General features: G+C 47.7%; 1 protein-coding gene across 1 annotated transcript; it reads right to left on the minus strand.

The window, feature by feature from the left end:
• Positions 1 to 253: 253 nt before the first annotated feature.
• LOC118940437 lies at positions 254 to 10,901 on the minus strand. Its single transcript, XM_036949922.1, has 5 exons — positions 10,566 to 10,901; positions 9,829 to 9,839; positions 8,811 to 8,817; positions 5,802 to 6,151; positions 254 to 640 (listed from the first exon to the last, which is right to left on the minus strand). Exons 1-5 carry the CDS (start codon positions 10,856 to 10,858, stop codon positions 315 to 317), a joined length of 987 nt encoding a protein of 328 aa, XP_036805817.1. The 5' UTR covers positions 10,859 to 10,901; the 3' UTR covers positions 254 to 314.
• Positions 10,902 to 14,814: the final 3,913 nt, after the last annotated feature.

Below are 14,814 nucleotides of genomic sequence, written 5' to 3' on the forward strand. Positions count from 1 at the left end.
AATACTCCCTCCCTGTCCACTCAAGAGTGGCTCATGGTTTAATACGACTGTACGCAAAGCCTGCACTGAACATAGCCTCCTGTCACGAATACTCCCTCCCTGTCCACTCAAGAGTGGCTCATGGTTTAATACGACTGTACGCAAAGCCTGCACTGAACATAGCCTCCTGTCACGAATACTCCCTCCCTGTCCACTCAAGAGTGGCTCATGGTTTCCTACGATAATGGATTTGACCCTTTTGAAGCGGATGTGGGTGGCTCTTAAAAGAGCCTTTGGGTTCAAGTCGGGATGTTGACGTTCCGAGAAGAGTGCGTTTAACCGCCGAAACCGTACAGGGTGCGTCCCTGGCGTTTCAGAGCGTAGACCACGTCCATGGCCGTAACGGTCTTCCTCTTGGCGTGCTCGGTGTAGGTGACGGCGTCACGGATCACGTTCTCAAGGAACACCTTCAGGACACCGCGGGTCTCCTCGTAGATCAGCCCGGAGATACGCTTCACGCCGCCACGGCGAGCCAGACGGCGAATGGCGGGCTTGGTGATTCCCTGGATGTTATCGCGGAGAACCTTACGGTGACGCTTGGCGCCTCCTTTTCCGAGTCCCTTGCCGCCTTTACCTCTTCCAGACATCGTGTGTTCACTAGCTGAGTTCAAGTGAATTAATGACGTAATTTTCGGTGCTCGGTGCTCTTATTATCTGCGTTTGGTGGACCTGATTGAAGCCAGTGGCACAGAAAGCGCGCGCGCGCTTTTGCCTGGCCTCTGCTGCAAAGGGGAGGGCGTTCGTTCTAGGGAACTATGGAGGAAGAAGAAATCAAAGCTACTTGCATGCGCGGGAAACACACTCAAATACTGAGCTATGTTGAACACAAGGCCCAACTGTGATGTCCCACTCTTCACATTGATTGGTGTTGTTCTTGTTGTTGTTGTTGTTGTTGCGCCTGATTCAACTCTTTCAATCAGCTGTGCCTCTCCAGGGCTTCAACAAAAATGCCTACTCTACCCCTGCCTGGAGTTGGGAAACACTGAACTAGTAGGATTCAACCCACTGCAGTTGCCAGTCACACCTAATAGAGATAGGCGTTAAAAACCTCAAATAGTGTCACAAGTACAAAGGAGAAACGAAGTGGCACAAACGGGAAACAAATACACAAGGAATGCCACAAATCCTAAGGGGTCCGTAATGTCACCTCAGCAGTCATGTAGCTCTTGAAGGCCATGTAATAACGTCATTCTTCTTTTTCTTCCCTAGACATGATCCAGGTGGCCATGGGACGGGTGGTGATACCTCTGCAAGCTGAAATGCAGTAAAACATTCCTCAGACACCCACCCAACACACACACAATAAAGGGATCATTTTCCTATGCGTACAGAGGTGATAGGGATGTGCAAATATTGTATGGTACTTTTTTCAAAAAACAATAACATAGCCTTATATTACGGAAATAGTGGTATGAGGTGGATCCTTTATAGGCCAGAGAGCCTCAGATGTTGCATTGAATGATCTCAACAGGTCATTTCAAAGGGGACAAATGAGGCCCAAGGGCACATACTGGCGATTGACCAATCGGTGCAGTTGATTCACATCTCAGATGTGACTAGGTATCATCTTACAACTTATTGTTGCCACAATTGTCTCTTACATGTACTTAGTGGCTGCCGGCCCTCGGTTTAGTACATCGAGCAACAGAGGTTGCCTTTTAGGAGAACGACTGACAAGCGTTCAACTAGCTGGGATGCAACTAGTGTCATCAAAGCACTTTGTCATAGCAAGTTAGAAGAAATAGGTTAAGGTTACGAAAAGGCTTAGGCTTACCCCAAATGCCACGTCCGTTCGTAGCTGTACTCCGTGTAGGCACAACAAGTCATCACACAGAGAGCACACTTGAAGCACAACTGCACTGCCTGGAAGGCCGCAACGGACTGAATTGGAATCCCTCAAACAGCACGCTAACTACATTCCGCTTTATGATGTCACAGTCAGCCCCTCGGAACACTGGTCCTCAACAATCTCAAACACCTTGGATACCCAAGCCAAACATTCTCGAATCACTCACATTCACAAATCAACCAGGGAGAAGAAGGCTGCCAGGAATTGAATGCTGAAAAGCTAACCTCCTTCACAGAGCAACATCATAGGACTGGGAGTTTGTGTTCAACAGCTTACGTTCCCCTATTATCAAGGGCTTAGTTCCTCTATAGGCTGCAGTGCAGATACTTCACATGCAGAGTACAACAACAAATAACAGAGGGCCTGTTACCACACCCTATAGGCTAGGAGTTGAACTTGGACCACAATGACATTGGTAGTAATTAGCCTGCAGCATAAATGACAGCTCCCTAACCGGGACATAAAGTGGAAATGGAAGTGCGACACATAGAGGAAAAGTCCTAATCCTAATCAAATAGACACATTTATTTGTTTATTCTTTTTTTTATTTCACCTTTATTTAACCAGGTAGGCAAGTTGAGAACAAGTTCTCATTTACAATTGCGACCTGGCCAAGATAAAGCAAAGCACTTCGACACATACAACGACACAGACTTACACATGGAGTAAAACAAACATACAGTCAATAATACAGTATAAACAAGTCTATATACGATGTGAGCAAATGAGGTGAGATAAGGGAGGTAAAGGCAAAAAAAGGCCATGGTGGCAAAGTAAATACAATATAGCAAGTAAAACACCGGAATGGTACATTTGCAATGGAAGAAATGTGCAAAGTAGAAATAAAAATAATGGGGTGCAAAGGAGCAAAATAAATAAATTCATTAAATACAGTAGGGAAAGAGGTAGTTGTTTGGCCTAAATTATAGGTGGGCTATGTACAGGTGCAGTAATCTGTGAGCTGCTCTGACAGTTGGTGCTTAAAGCTAGTGAGGGAGATAAGTGTTTCCAGTTTCAGAGATTTTTGTAGTTCGTTCCAGTCATTGGCAGCAGAGAACTGGAAGGAGAGGCGGCCAAAGAAAGAATTGGTTTTGGGGGTGACTAGAGAGATATACATACACCTGTTTAGCAGATGTCGGAAATGCTTGTGTTACTAGCTCCAACAGCACAGTCAAGTCTAACAAGTAATATCTAACCATGTTCCAACATTCCACACAATACACCCAAATGCAATTGGAATACATCAATATATGGACGAGCAATGTCAGACCGTCCGTAGACTAACATACCTTACAATACAATACTTTATATATCCACATGACATGAGCTATGCAAACCACCTCCACGTTAGGAATGTGCCCAGTGATATCTAACAAAAACACACACCTCCGTGGAACCCACATGGCAAGACAGGAAGGAAGACATGCAGGAGTGCTCATGAAGAAGACCGGAATCATCTCCAATCAAGTGAACAATGTCAAAGGAATAGGGCAAGTCATATAGATAGGGAGGCATTTCACCGCCACCCGCTGGACCACAAGTCATTTTGCCAACACTGGCTCATCATTCAAAGCCACATAGGGAGGGATCTTAACACCACCTGCTGGATCAGAAGTGCCACTCACAATGGCCACACAGACCATTTCTCCCTCAACCTGATGCAATTGTCACAACAAGTATGTGCTCAAAATCAAACATTAACTACAACAGATCATCAAATAGGCAAACACATGCTCATGTAGAGTACCTCAAATTATACAGTTACTTTGTCACCAAACCTAATCTGTCATTCATCTACAAATACATGCTCTTCTAAAGCCACAATGCAATGTTCACATGGTACATTTCATTTCTTACAATCTATGTCACTATTACTTCATTTGACTGCTCTTAAATCATATTCACTTAACCCTTTTCTTCACCTGCTGATTTTCTGCTGCTTTTGTCTCTTGCAGATTTGGACGTCATGTGAATCTATGTTTCTCAAGTATCAAAAGAGAGAAAATGAAAAACGGAATGCTACTTTTCTCTCTAGCCTAGTGCACTCTTTATCTGTAAGCTCCCCTACTGGTGTAGGTAGCTCCAAAAAAAGGTACAGATGCCATAGAACCTGATCTCGACGACCACATTTTACACCAATGCACCCCGACAATCGGTTGGTGGTCGGGAATCAAGTGGATGATTCTGGGACCAATTACAGGATAGGGGTGAGGGGTGTACTGAACTGTGCCTATAGCATGTCAAAAATCCCTCCAACGGGAAATAGGCCTTGGCAAATGGCCAGGGGCGCTGTCCTTTTCAGCACCACGGAGCTCCCCTATTACCTGTCTCATGAGTGAAGATGCAACAGCAGACAATTCCTGCTCTTTTGTCCTGCAATGACACACTTTAGCCGTGTCATTGCTGCATTTAACTGGCAGCCTGTATTTAGGGCCTTTACTTTGTCGTATCATTTGGTCAAGGGGTTTCGATTCGTCAGCAAATCTTCTTTGAAAAATGAACTAAATCCCACATCAGAAGTCGACTTCAAATCACGCCAAAGACACACGACTCTACTCAACCGGAGTCAATAGTATCAAATATTCTGCACTGTGAAGGTGTCATGTGCTGAGCCATTTAGTTCCTATGAAGCCTATTTACGAAGCCAATGCAGCAATCACCACGTACCTGCCTGCATTGGTGATTGCTATTCTGTAATTGGTCAACTACTAATAGGGCAATCATCCCGGCAGCTTCGTAACAGCTGTTTTGCAAGCCCTTGACGATTACATCTATTGATTCCTGCTGTCCTGATACCTTTTCTCTTAAGGGATCTCGGATCTAGTCTAAAGGCCTATCAATGGGTATGGCATTGGAATATTCAATCGCACACTGAATTCATCCCACTAAATACATTCCTTTCATTTCTCCATTTATTCCACCATATCGAAACAACTTACCTATGCACGCACACAAACAAGCACAGAAGGGCGACTTAATAATATCACGTCTAATTTGGTGGCCTACAACATTTCCTGTACCTTCAACCACAACGTTGGTAACAATTTTTTTCGACCACCTTTCACTTGCGCCGGACAGAGATATATCATTTTACTTTCAATAGCTTAGTCAGTCGCATGAATTATGGGGTGCACACAGCTAACGTTGTAATGATCGGATCAAAACATGGATTTTTGGGGCCATCGAGGAATGTCACATGGCCCAGAAATCATTGAATGGCCATTTTCACAAAGGAATAGACAGACTCTAGCATGTTACATTCCAAGAGCAATTGGAATCGAAAAAACACAACGTGCCCCACTTGGGGACCCGAGGACCGAGTTTGGGAAACGCTGGCCTGAAGATCAAATACCAATAGGGAGCCACTATGACGTGCTCACACGCTGACAGTACCCGCGTTTAACCACTAGATGGCCTCCGTGCTCCACGGTAAACTTTTCCCCTCTCATCAGCGGCACTGCAACATGGGACTTTCAAAGTCAGTTGTTCTTAGCTACATAGTGACCATTTTTGACACTTTTTGCCCTATATCATTACTATCACTCATTACTGCTAGTGTATTTTTCCCCTCTTCTACTCTAGGCATACATCTAATCACATATAGAGAGCGTTATTGAAACGACTCAAGTCAGTTAAGAACCAACTCTTATTTACAATCACGGCCGGTGGTGATACAGCCTGGAATCGAACCACGGTCTGTAGTGACTCGAGAACAGGGAACATACACGGTGGGAAAGGGGCGTGTACAAATGGAACAATTGTGCCTTTTTGACTGAAATATGGAGGTGGCTCTTAAAAGAGCCTTTGGGGGATTTTGGAGATCAGGTCATCGTTTATGCGCGCTCTCCGCGAATACGACGGGCCAGCTGGATGTCCTTGGGCATGATGGTCACCCTCTTGGCGTGGATGGCGCACAGGTTGGTGTCCTCGAACAGGCCGACCAGGTAAGCCTCGCTTGCCTCCTGCAGGGCCATCACTGCGGAACTCTGGAAGCGCAGGTCGGTCTTAAAGTCCTGGGCAATTTCTCGCACCAGGCGCTGGAAAGGCAGTTTGCGGATCAGCAGCTCAGTGGACTTCTGGTAACGACGGATCTCTCTAAGAGCCACGGTGCCGGGCCTGTAACGGTGAGGCTTCTTCACGCCGCCGGTGGCCGGGGCGCTCTTGCGCGCAGCCTTGGTGGCGAGCTGCTTCCTGGGTGCTTTGCCACCGGTGGATTTGCGAGCGGTTTGCTTGGTTCTGGCCATGGCGCTAGCTAGCTTCCTTCTTTCACAGTCGGAGTATAGCCTCAAAATGCCTATGTGAAGTTTATAAAGCCGGCAGTCTGCTCATTGGTCACCATCTCCGCACCGCCCTGATTGGCCCGTTGCGGAGGCCTCCTCCGCCGCCCATTGGACGGGAGGCTCGGCCTCTCCGTGCCGCCCCAAAATGCAACCCCCACCCTCGCCGAGGCGCGCTTGGGTCTTTTGTTAGGGCCGCGAGCAACGTTACACTTTACGCGCAATAATGCTCTCATTCTAGCCTACTAGTTGTTATCCTTCATTTAGGCCTCATGTGGGCACTTGATACGGTGCCATGTGTGTGTGTATCTAACAAACACGCCAAATAGTTGGCCAGGCATAGAAAGGACACTTTGCGCTTTTGTTGAGCTAGGTGGTTGGCTCTTAAAAGAGCCTTTGGGGGTTGAGTAGTCAAGTTGCAGCCGCACCAGCGATTTTACTTGGCTTTGACGGCCTTCTCAGTCTTCTTGGGGAGCAGCACTGCCTGGATGTTGGGCAGAACACCACCCTGAGCGATGGTCACGCCGCCAAGCAGTTTGTTCAGCTCCTCGTCGTTACGGACTGCCAGCTGCAGGTGACGGGGGATGATACGAGTCTTCTTGTTGTCACGGGCAGCGTTTCCGGCCAACTCCAGGATCTCAGCAGTCAGGTACTCGAGCACTGCGGCCAGGTACACTGGTGCGCCAGCGCCCACACGCTCGGCGTAGTTGCCTTTACGCAGCAGCCTGTGCACACGGCCCACGGGGAACTGGAGCCCGGCACGGGATGAACGTGTCTTTGCCTTCGCCCTGGCCTTGCCTCCGGTTTTGCCTCTTCCGCTCATATTGGTAGCTTCAGTATGTCACAGAAAGTCTGAATGAGCCGCTGGCCACCTCGAGAGCCTTACTTATACCTCGCCACAAAAGCCATCGATTGGCCACCGGACCGGTGTGGCCTTATCCAATTGGAGTGAGGGAGGGACAGACAGACAGGCAGTCAGCCCTAAGCCCGCCCCCACCCACCCGCAGGCAGGCAGGCAGCAGAGTGACGAGGGCTAGGCTACTCTGTTTCCCTCCGACTTTTGTGACTTTTTCACGTTGGCGGGAGCGCCAAAGTGACTACTCAAATCACTGAAACATGTATCAATCAATTCGAGAGTGGCTCATAATACCAATGGCTGCTGTCCAACCCACTATAGTATGTATGCTTCTTATTATCAGGATCAATGTGACATGCCAATTCTAACACATCACAACAATGTTGACTGGTGAGGGTGCTGCACTCTTGAGTGACAAATGTAAAGCCATTTAGCCACTCGAAAATGTGGTGCGTAAAAGTCATTCATTTCATTTCTTTTGCACCACGGGTAGGTAGGTGGAATGGAATGACATGCGCTTTTATGGAAAGAGGTGGGTGGCTCTTAAAAGAGCCTTTTGTGGTAACAACATGTGTCGAGTAGAAAGAACACTGTTTGTAATAGGTTTACTTCTTCTTGGGGGCTGCCTTCTTGGCCTTGGCCGCCTTGGGCTTGGCGGCTTTGGGCTTCGCTGCCTTGGTAGCCTTCTTGGGGCTCTTGGCCGCTTTCTTGGCCGCTGCGGCGGGCTTCTTCACCTTCTTTGGGCTCTTGGCGGCCTTTTTGGGTGTAGCGGGCTTCTTGGCCTTCTTGGGGGACTTCTTTGCGGCCACGGCCTTCTTGGCTGCTACCTTCTTGGGCTTCTTGGCGGCGGCGGGCTTCTTGGCGGCCACCTTCTTAGCTTTGGGGGCTGCGGCTTTCTTGGCGGGCTTCTTTGCCTCGACGGCCTTCTTGTTGAGCTTGAAGGAGCCGGAAGCACCGGTGCCCTTGGTCTGGACCAGGGTGCCCTTGGTGACGAGGCTCTTGACGGCGATCTTGACACGGGAGTTGTTCTTCTCCACGTCGTAGCCGCCTGCCGCCAGAGACTTCTTGAGCGCGGCCAGGGACACGCCGCTCCTCTCCTTGGAGGCGGACACCGCCTTGACGATGAGCTCGCCTACGCTGGGTCCCGCTTTCTTGGGCTTGGCTGCTGCCTTCTTCTTGGGTGCCTTGGCCGGCGCGGCGGCGGCGGGTGCTGGTGCGACTTCTGCCATGTCTGTCGTTCGGTCCGGTAAACACACACACTTACAACACTACGGTAGTCTGTGAGGAGGAGTACTTTGCTGTAGACGCTGCTCTGCGCTATTGAAGCTCCACACCGTGCAGGGGGCTGGCCTTAAACGCGACATGAGAACCATGTAGACTCAAGCCACCCAGCTCGGCTTCTCCGGGCTGGCCAAATGCTCTTTCACTTGTGTTTTCTGGTCGCCAATATCGGGCCAAAAGTCACCGACGGAGCCGTGTTTTTGGCCCAAAAGCGAACGGCCCAGCGAGCAGACTTGTGTCCGTTCAGAATAAAGTCATGTGGGCTGCAGAAGCCCCGTGCATTTTGCTGCGACTCGCTCAAAACCTCACCGTTCGACTGTCGGGTGGAGCGGTGCGCACTGCTTTTCCTGTGCTATTTGTCTCCTAAATGGCCTAAAAGTGCATCCGATTGCGAGCACCATTGATTGTGGAGTGAGCCGAGATGTCTGGCAAGGGAATCAAATGGTTTGGCGTCCCCTGATGTGCTCCTTGGTGTTTTAAAGGAGAGCTCTTTTGGGGACCTTAAAACACATGCACTTGTGAGGCCTGGCTGAGACTAGTTTCACGTTGTATTCGTCATGTGTCCAGGAGGCAAACGAAATAATACACTGTCCAACGACATGCTTACTTGCACTGTGTGTGTGTGTGTGTGTGATGTTTTATTAGTATGAGTTTATTAGTTGGATTTGGAGCCTGTGTGTTTTCTTGTGCTAGGTAGTCTCTCTCTCTGTCTGTGTGTCTCTTTCAAAAGCGTGTCAGAGAGAGAGAGAGAGAGAGAGAGAGAGATAGGCTTGTGGCCTTCCTCGCTTGACTCCGCAGCGTGACTCACTCGTGCCGGTCTTTGTGTCTGTGGGTCTTGGTGTCTGGCTGTGCGGCCGGCGCTATGGAGGCTGGCGCCCCATGTGCTTGTCCGCCCTGATATAGGCCTAGAGAGAGAGAGATTTGGAGCCTCTTCTTCTCTCTCCTCCTCCCTCTTGTACAGGTGTGTGTAAGGGATGTGAAACGGCTAGTTTCAATCGGTGACGTCACTTGCTCTGAGACTGTTGTTGATGATGTGTGCAGAGGGTCCCTGGTTCGGCCTAAAGTTATACTGTTACACAGGCTCCAGTCATCGGAGCACGAGTGGAATCCCACTCACTGTGTTATACTACCATGCACACATTCCTACCCTGTTCATGTCAGCATCATTTATTCCCTCTCCCCCCTTTTTGACATGTCCTCCACACACATATGGATTTGCTTTTTTCACTGACAGGTTGGGTGGCTCTTAAAAGAGCCTTTGGGTTACTACAGCACTCCAAATGGGCTGTTTACTTGGAGCTGGTGTACTTGGTCACGGCCTTGGTGCCCTCGGACACTGCGTGCTTGGCCAGCTCTCCGGGGAGCAGCAGGCGCACTGCGGTCTGGATCTCCCTGGAGGTGATGGTGGAACGCTTGTTGTAGTGGGCCAGGCGAGACGACTCTCCGGCGATACGCTCGAAGATGTCGTTCACGAACGAGTTCATGATTCCCATGGCCTTGGAGGAGATGCCGGTATCGGGGTGGACCTGCTTCAGGACTTTGTACACGTAAATGGCGTAGCTCTCCTTCCTTGACTTTCGGCGTTTCTTGCCGCCTTTCCCTGCGGTCTTTCTTGGAGCCCTTCTTGGGCGCGGACTTTGCTGGCTCGGGCATGATGCTGATGTCTCGCTGCTTCTCACAAACGAATGAGGGGGTGGAGAGCCCTTTCCCTCTTATGAAGACGAAGCTAAGCTAATTCGCCGGCCGTGGACACACCCCTGCTTTCTCATAGGCGCCCCTGCCATTTGCCCAGTGGAGCTGAGCGCGCATAAGAGCCTTCCACTCAGAGGCTTGCTTCCCTAACAAAGACCATAGCCTATGCTCTGTCACTGGTGGGGAATGGTGTGTTTCCAAAAAAGTCCTACAATGGCTAGAAATAAGGCCCCCCTTTTTGGTACTTGGTGGGGATTTCCCAGCCGTGGTGCCTCAGTAATACGACTGTACGCAAAGCCTGCACTGAACATAGCCTCCTGTCACGAATACTCCCTCCCTGTCCACTCAAGAGTGGCTCATGGTTTAATACGACTGTACGCAAAGCCTGCACTGAACATAGCCTCCTGTCACGAATACTCCCTCCCTGTCCACTCAAGAGTGGCTCATGGTTTCCTACGATAATGGATTTGACCCTTTTGAAGCGGATGTGGGTGGCTCTTAAAAGAGCCTTTGGGTTCAAGTCGGGATGTTGACGTTCCGAGAAGAGTGCGTTTAACCGCCGAAACCGTACAGGGTGCGTCCCTGGCGTTTCAGAGCGTAGACCACGTCCATGGCCGTAACGGTCTTCCTCTTGGCGTGCTCGGTGTAGGTGACGGCGTCACGGATCACGTTCTCAAGGAACACCTTCAGGACACCGCGGGTCTCCTCGTAGATCAGCCCGGAGATACGCTTCACGCCGCCACGGCGAGCCAGACGGCGAATGGCGGGCTTGGTGATTCCCTGGATGTTATCGCGGAGAACCTTACGGTGACGCTTGGCGCCTCCTTTTCCGAGTCCCTTGCCGCCTTTACCTCTTCCAGACATCGTGTGTTCACTAGCTGAGTTCAAGTGAATTAATGACGTAATTTTTAGTAGTAGACAATGGACCTGATCGGACAGCTCAGAGCCTCTGCTCTTTTCTGTCCATAAGAAACAATTGGATTAGTGGAAGAGGCAGGGCAGGCCAGGAACAAGGAAGAAGGGTGTGGTCAGCATGGCATCACCCGAGGCTGAATGCCCTAAGGTTTTTATCAGAACGGTTAGTTTCGCCTTTTTGCTTTTCCCGACATTAATTCGTGGTGTTTTGTTTTAAAAATAGAGGTAAAAAATAAAAAAATAAAAAAATAAAAAAATAAATAAATAAATAAATAAAATAAAAAAATAAGAGGAGAAAAAGGAGGAATAAAAGAGGGATAAAAGGACTTCATTAAAAATGTAGCTCACAGCTGTGCATGGGGAGAGGGGTCAGGGTGCTAAGGAGTGCATTCACATGTATCTACACATTTTCACAAATATCTACACATTTTCATACACACTTATTTTTTGTATTTTTATTTTTATTTTTTTGTATTTTTTTGTATTTTTTTGTATTTTTTTCCTTTCTTTTTTCTTTTCTTTCTTTTTTTTCTTCCTCTCTTCTAGGTCAGCTTCAGCATTATGGACATGGGTGTATCTGTGGTCCATTTGGCCTGTCCTACGGCTTCCTTCAATGATGGGTTGTGAGTGGCTCTGTTGATGAACTTCTGGCCAATGACTGACTGTCTGTTGTTGATTGATGTCAGTCCAGATATGCTGTTAACGTAGTGGTTGCTGATGTATCTTGGTAGTCTGTAAGCCATTTTTGCTGCCATGTTTTGGACTATCTGTAGCCGATTCATCTGCTGCGGTGAAGCTGTTATCCAGGCTGGCAGGGCGTATTCAAAGAGGGGTCGGATGTAGCTGATGTAGACTTTCAGCACTGTCTGAGGTGAGGCTCCATATTTTCTTCCGCACAGCGTTTTTAGGTGGTTTAGTCTTTTTCGTCCCTCTCTCTCTATGTTCGCTATATGGGTTGTCCAGCGCATGTTCTTCTGGAAGGTGACTCCAAGGAATTTTGCTTCTTTTTCTACTTTTATTGTTTCACCGTAGAGTTTGAGATCTATGGGTTTCCTGGTTCTTTTCCCTGTGCTTTTTGTGAAGAGGACACATTGGGTCTTTTGTGGGTTCAATTTTACTCGCCACATGTTGGACCACGACTCGATCATTTCAATAGACTTCTGGAGTTTTTTTGCAGCAAGTTGAGGACATTTGGAGCTGGACCAGTAGCAGAGGTCATCGGCAAACTGTGAGACTTGACCTACGGTGGGTGGAGGGTAGTAGATATCTGATATGTAGAGTAGAAAAAGTAGCGGGCTTAGACGTAATTTTCGGTGCTCGGTGCTCTTATTATCTGCGTTTGGTGGACCTGATTGAAGCCAGTGGCACAGAAAGCGCGCGCTTTTGCCTGGCCTCTGCTGCAAAGGGGAGGGCGTTCGTTCTAGGGAACTATGGAGGAAGAAGAAATCAAAGCTACTTGCATGCGCGGGAAACACACTCAAATACTGAGCTATGTTGAACACAAGGCCCAACTGTGATGTCCCACTCTTCACATTGATTGGTGTTGTTCTTCTTGTTGTTGTTGTTGTTGCGCCTGATTCAACTCTTTCAATCAGCTGTGCCTCTCCAGGGCTTCAACAAAAATGCCTACTCTACCCCTGCCTGGAGTTGGGAAACACTGAACTAGTAGGATTCAACCCACTGCAGTTGCCAGTCACACCTAATAGAGATAGGCGTTAAAAACCTCAAATAGTGTCACAAGTACAAAGGAGAAACGAAGTGGCACAAACGGGAAACAAATACACAAGGAATGCCACAAATCCTAAGGGGTCCGTAATGTCACCTCAGCAGTCATGTAGCTCTTGAAGGCCATGTAATAACGTCATTCTTCTTTTTCTTCCCTAGACATGATCCAGGTGGCCATGGGACGGGTGGTGATACCTCTGCAAGCTGAAATGCAGTAAAACATTCCTCAGACACCCACCCAACACACACACAATAAAGGGATCATTTTCCTATGCGTACAGAGGTGATAGGGATGTGCAAATATTGTATGGTACTTTTTTCAAAAAACAATAACATAGCCTTATATTACGGAAATAGTGGTATGAGGTGGATCCTTTATAGGCCAGAGAGCCTCAGATGTTGCATTGAATGATCTCAACAGGTCATTTTAAAGGGGACAAATGAGGCCCAAGGGCACATACTGGCGATTGACCAATCGGTGCAGTTGATTCACATCTCAGATGTGACTAGGTATCATCTTACAACTTATTGTTGCCACAATTGTCTCTTACATGTACTTAGTGGCTGCCGGCCCTCGGTTTAGTACATCGAGCAACAGAGGTTGCCTTTTAGGAGAACGACTGACAAGCGTTCAACTAGCTGGGATGCAACTAGTGTCATCAAAGCACTTTGTCATAGCAAGTTAGAAGAAATAGGTTAAGGTTACGAAAAGGCTTAGGCTTACCCCAAATGCCACGTCCGTTCGTAGCTGTACTCCGTGTAGGCACAACAAGTCATCACACAGAGAGCACACTTGAAGCACAACTGCACTGCCTGGAAGGCCGCAACGGACTGAATTGGAATCCCTCAAACAGCACGCTAACTACATTCCGCTTTATGATGTCACAGTCAGCCCCTCGGAACACTGGTCCTCAACAATCTCAAACACCTTGGATACCCAAGCCAAACATTCTCGAATCACTCACATTCACAAATCAACCAGGGAGAAGAAGGCTGCCAGGAATTGAATGCTGAAAAGCTAACCTCCTTCACAGAGCAACATCATAGGACTGGGAGTTTGTGTTCAACAGCTTACGTTCCCCTATTATCAAGGGCTTAGTTCCTCTATAGGCTGCAGTGCAGATACTTCACATGCAGAGTACAACAACAAATAACAGAGGGCCTGTTACCACACCCTATAGGCTAGGAGTTGAACTTGGACCACAATGACATTGGTAGTAATTAGCCTGCAGCATAAATGACAGCTCCCTAACGGGGACATAAAGTGGAAATGGAAGTGCGACACATAGAGGAAAAGTCCTAATCCTAATCAAATAGACACATTTATTTGTTTATTCTTTTTTTTATTTCACCTTTATTTAACCAGGTAGGCAAGTTGAGAACAAGTTCTCATTTACAATTGCGACCTGGCCAAGATAAAGCAAAGCACTTCGACACATACAACGACACAGACTTACACATGGAGTAAAACAAACATACAGTCAATAATACAGTATAAACAAGTCTATATACGATGTGAGCAAATGAGGTGAGATAAGGGAGGTAAAGGCAAAAAAAGGCCATGGTGGCAAAGTAAATACAATATAGCAAGTAAAACACCGGAATGGTACATTTGCAATGGAAGAAATGTGCAAAGTAGAAATAAAAATAATGGGGTGCAAAGGAGCAAAATAAATAAATTCATTAAATACAGTAGGGAAAGAGGTAGTTGTTTGGCCTAAATTATAGGTGGGCTATGTACAGGTGCAGTAATCTGTGAGCTGCTCTGACAGTTGGTGCTTAAAGCTAGTGAGGGAGTTAAGTGTTTCCAGTTTCAGAGATTTTTGTAGTTCGTTCCAGTCATTGGTAGCAGAGAACTGGAAGGAGAGGCGGCCAAAGAAAGAATTGGTTTTGGGGGTGACTAGAGAGATATACATACACCTGTTTAGCAGATGTCGGAAATGCTTGTGTTACTAGCTCCAACAGCACAGTCAAGTCTAACAAGTAATATCTAACCATGTTCCAACATTCCACACAATACACCCAAATGCAATTGGAATACATCAATATATGGACGAGCAATGTCAGACCGTCCGTAGACTAACATACCTTACAATACAATACTTTATATATCCACATGACATGAGCTATGCAAACCACCTCCACGTTAGGAATGTGCCCAGTGATATCTAACAAAAACA

Source organism: Oncorhynchus mykiss, chromosome 17 (assembly GCF_013265735.2).
Source record: "Oncorhynchus mykiss isolate Arlee chromosome 17, USDA_OmykA_1.1, whole genome shotgun sequence".
Classification (NCBI taxonomy): domain Eukaryota; kingdom Metazoa; phylum Chordata; class Actinopteri; order Salmoniformes; family Salmonidae; genus Oncorhynchus; species Oncorhynchus mykiss.

What these genes read in the sequence shown, in the direction of transcription:
- LOC118940437 (XM_036949922.1), bottom strand. Translation starts at nt 10,858, where the DNA reads ATGTCTGGAAGAGGTAAAGGCGGCAAGGGACTCGGAAAAGGAGGCGCC. An exon ending in GTTCGAGGACACCAACCTGT is followed by an intron (nt 641 to 5,801) that starts GCGCCATCCACG and finishes ACTTGAACTCAG; the next exon opens with CTAGTGAACACACGATGTCT.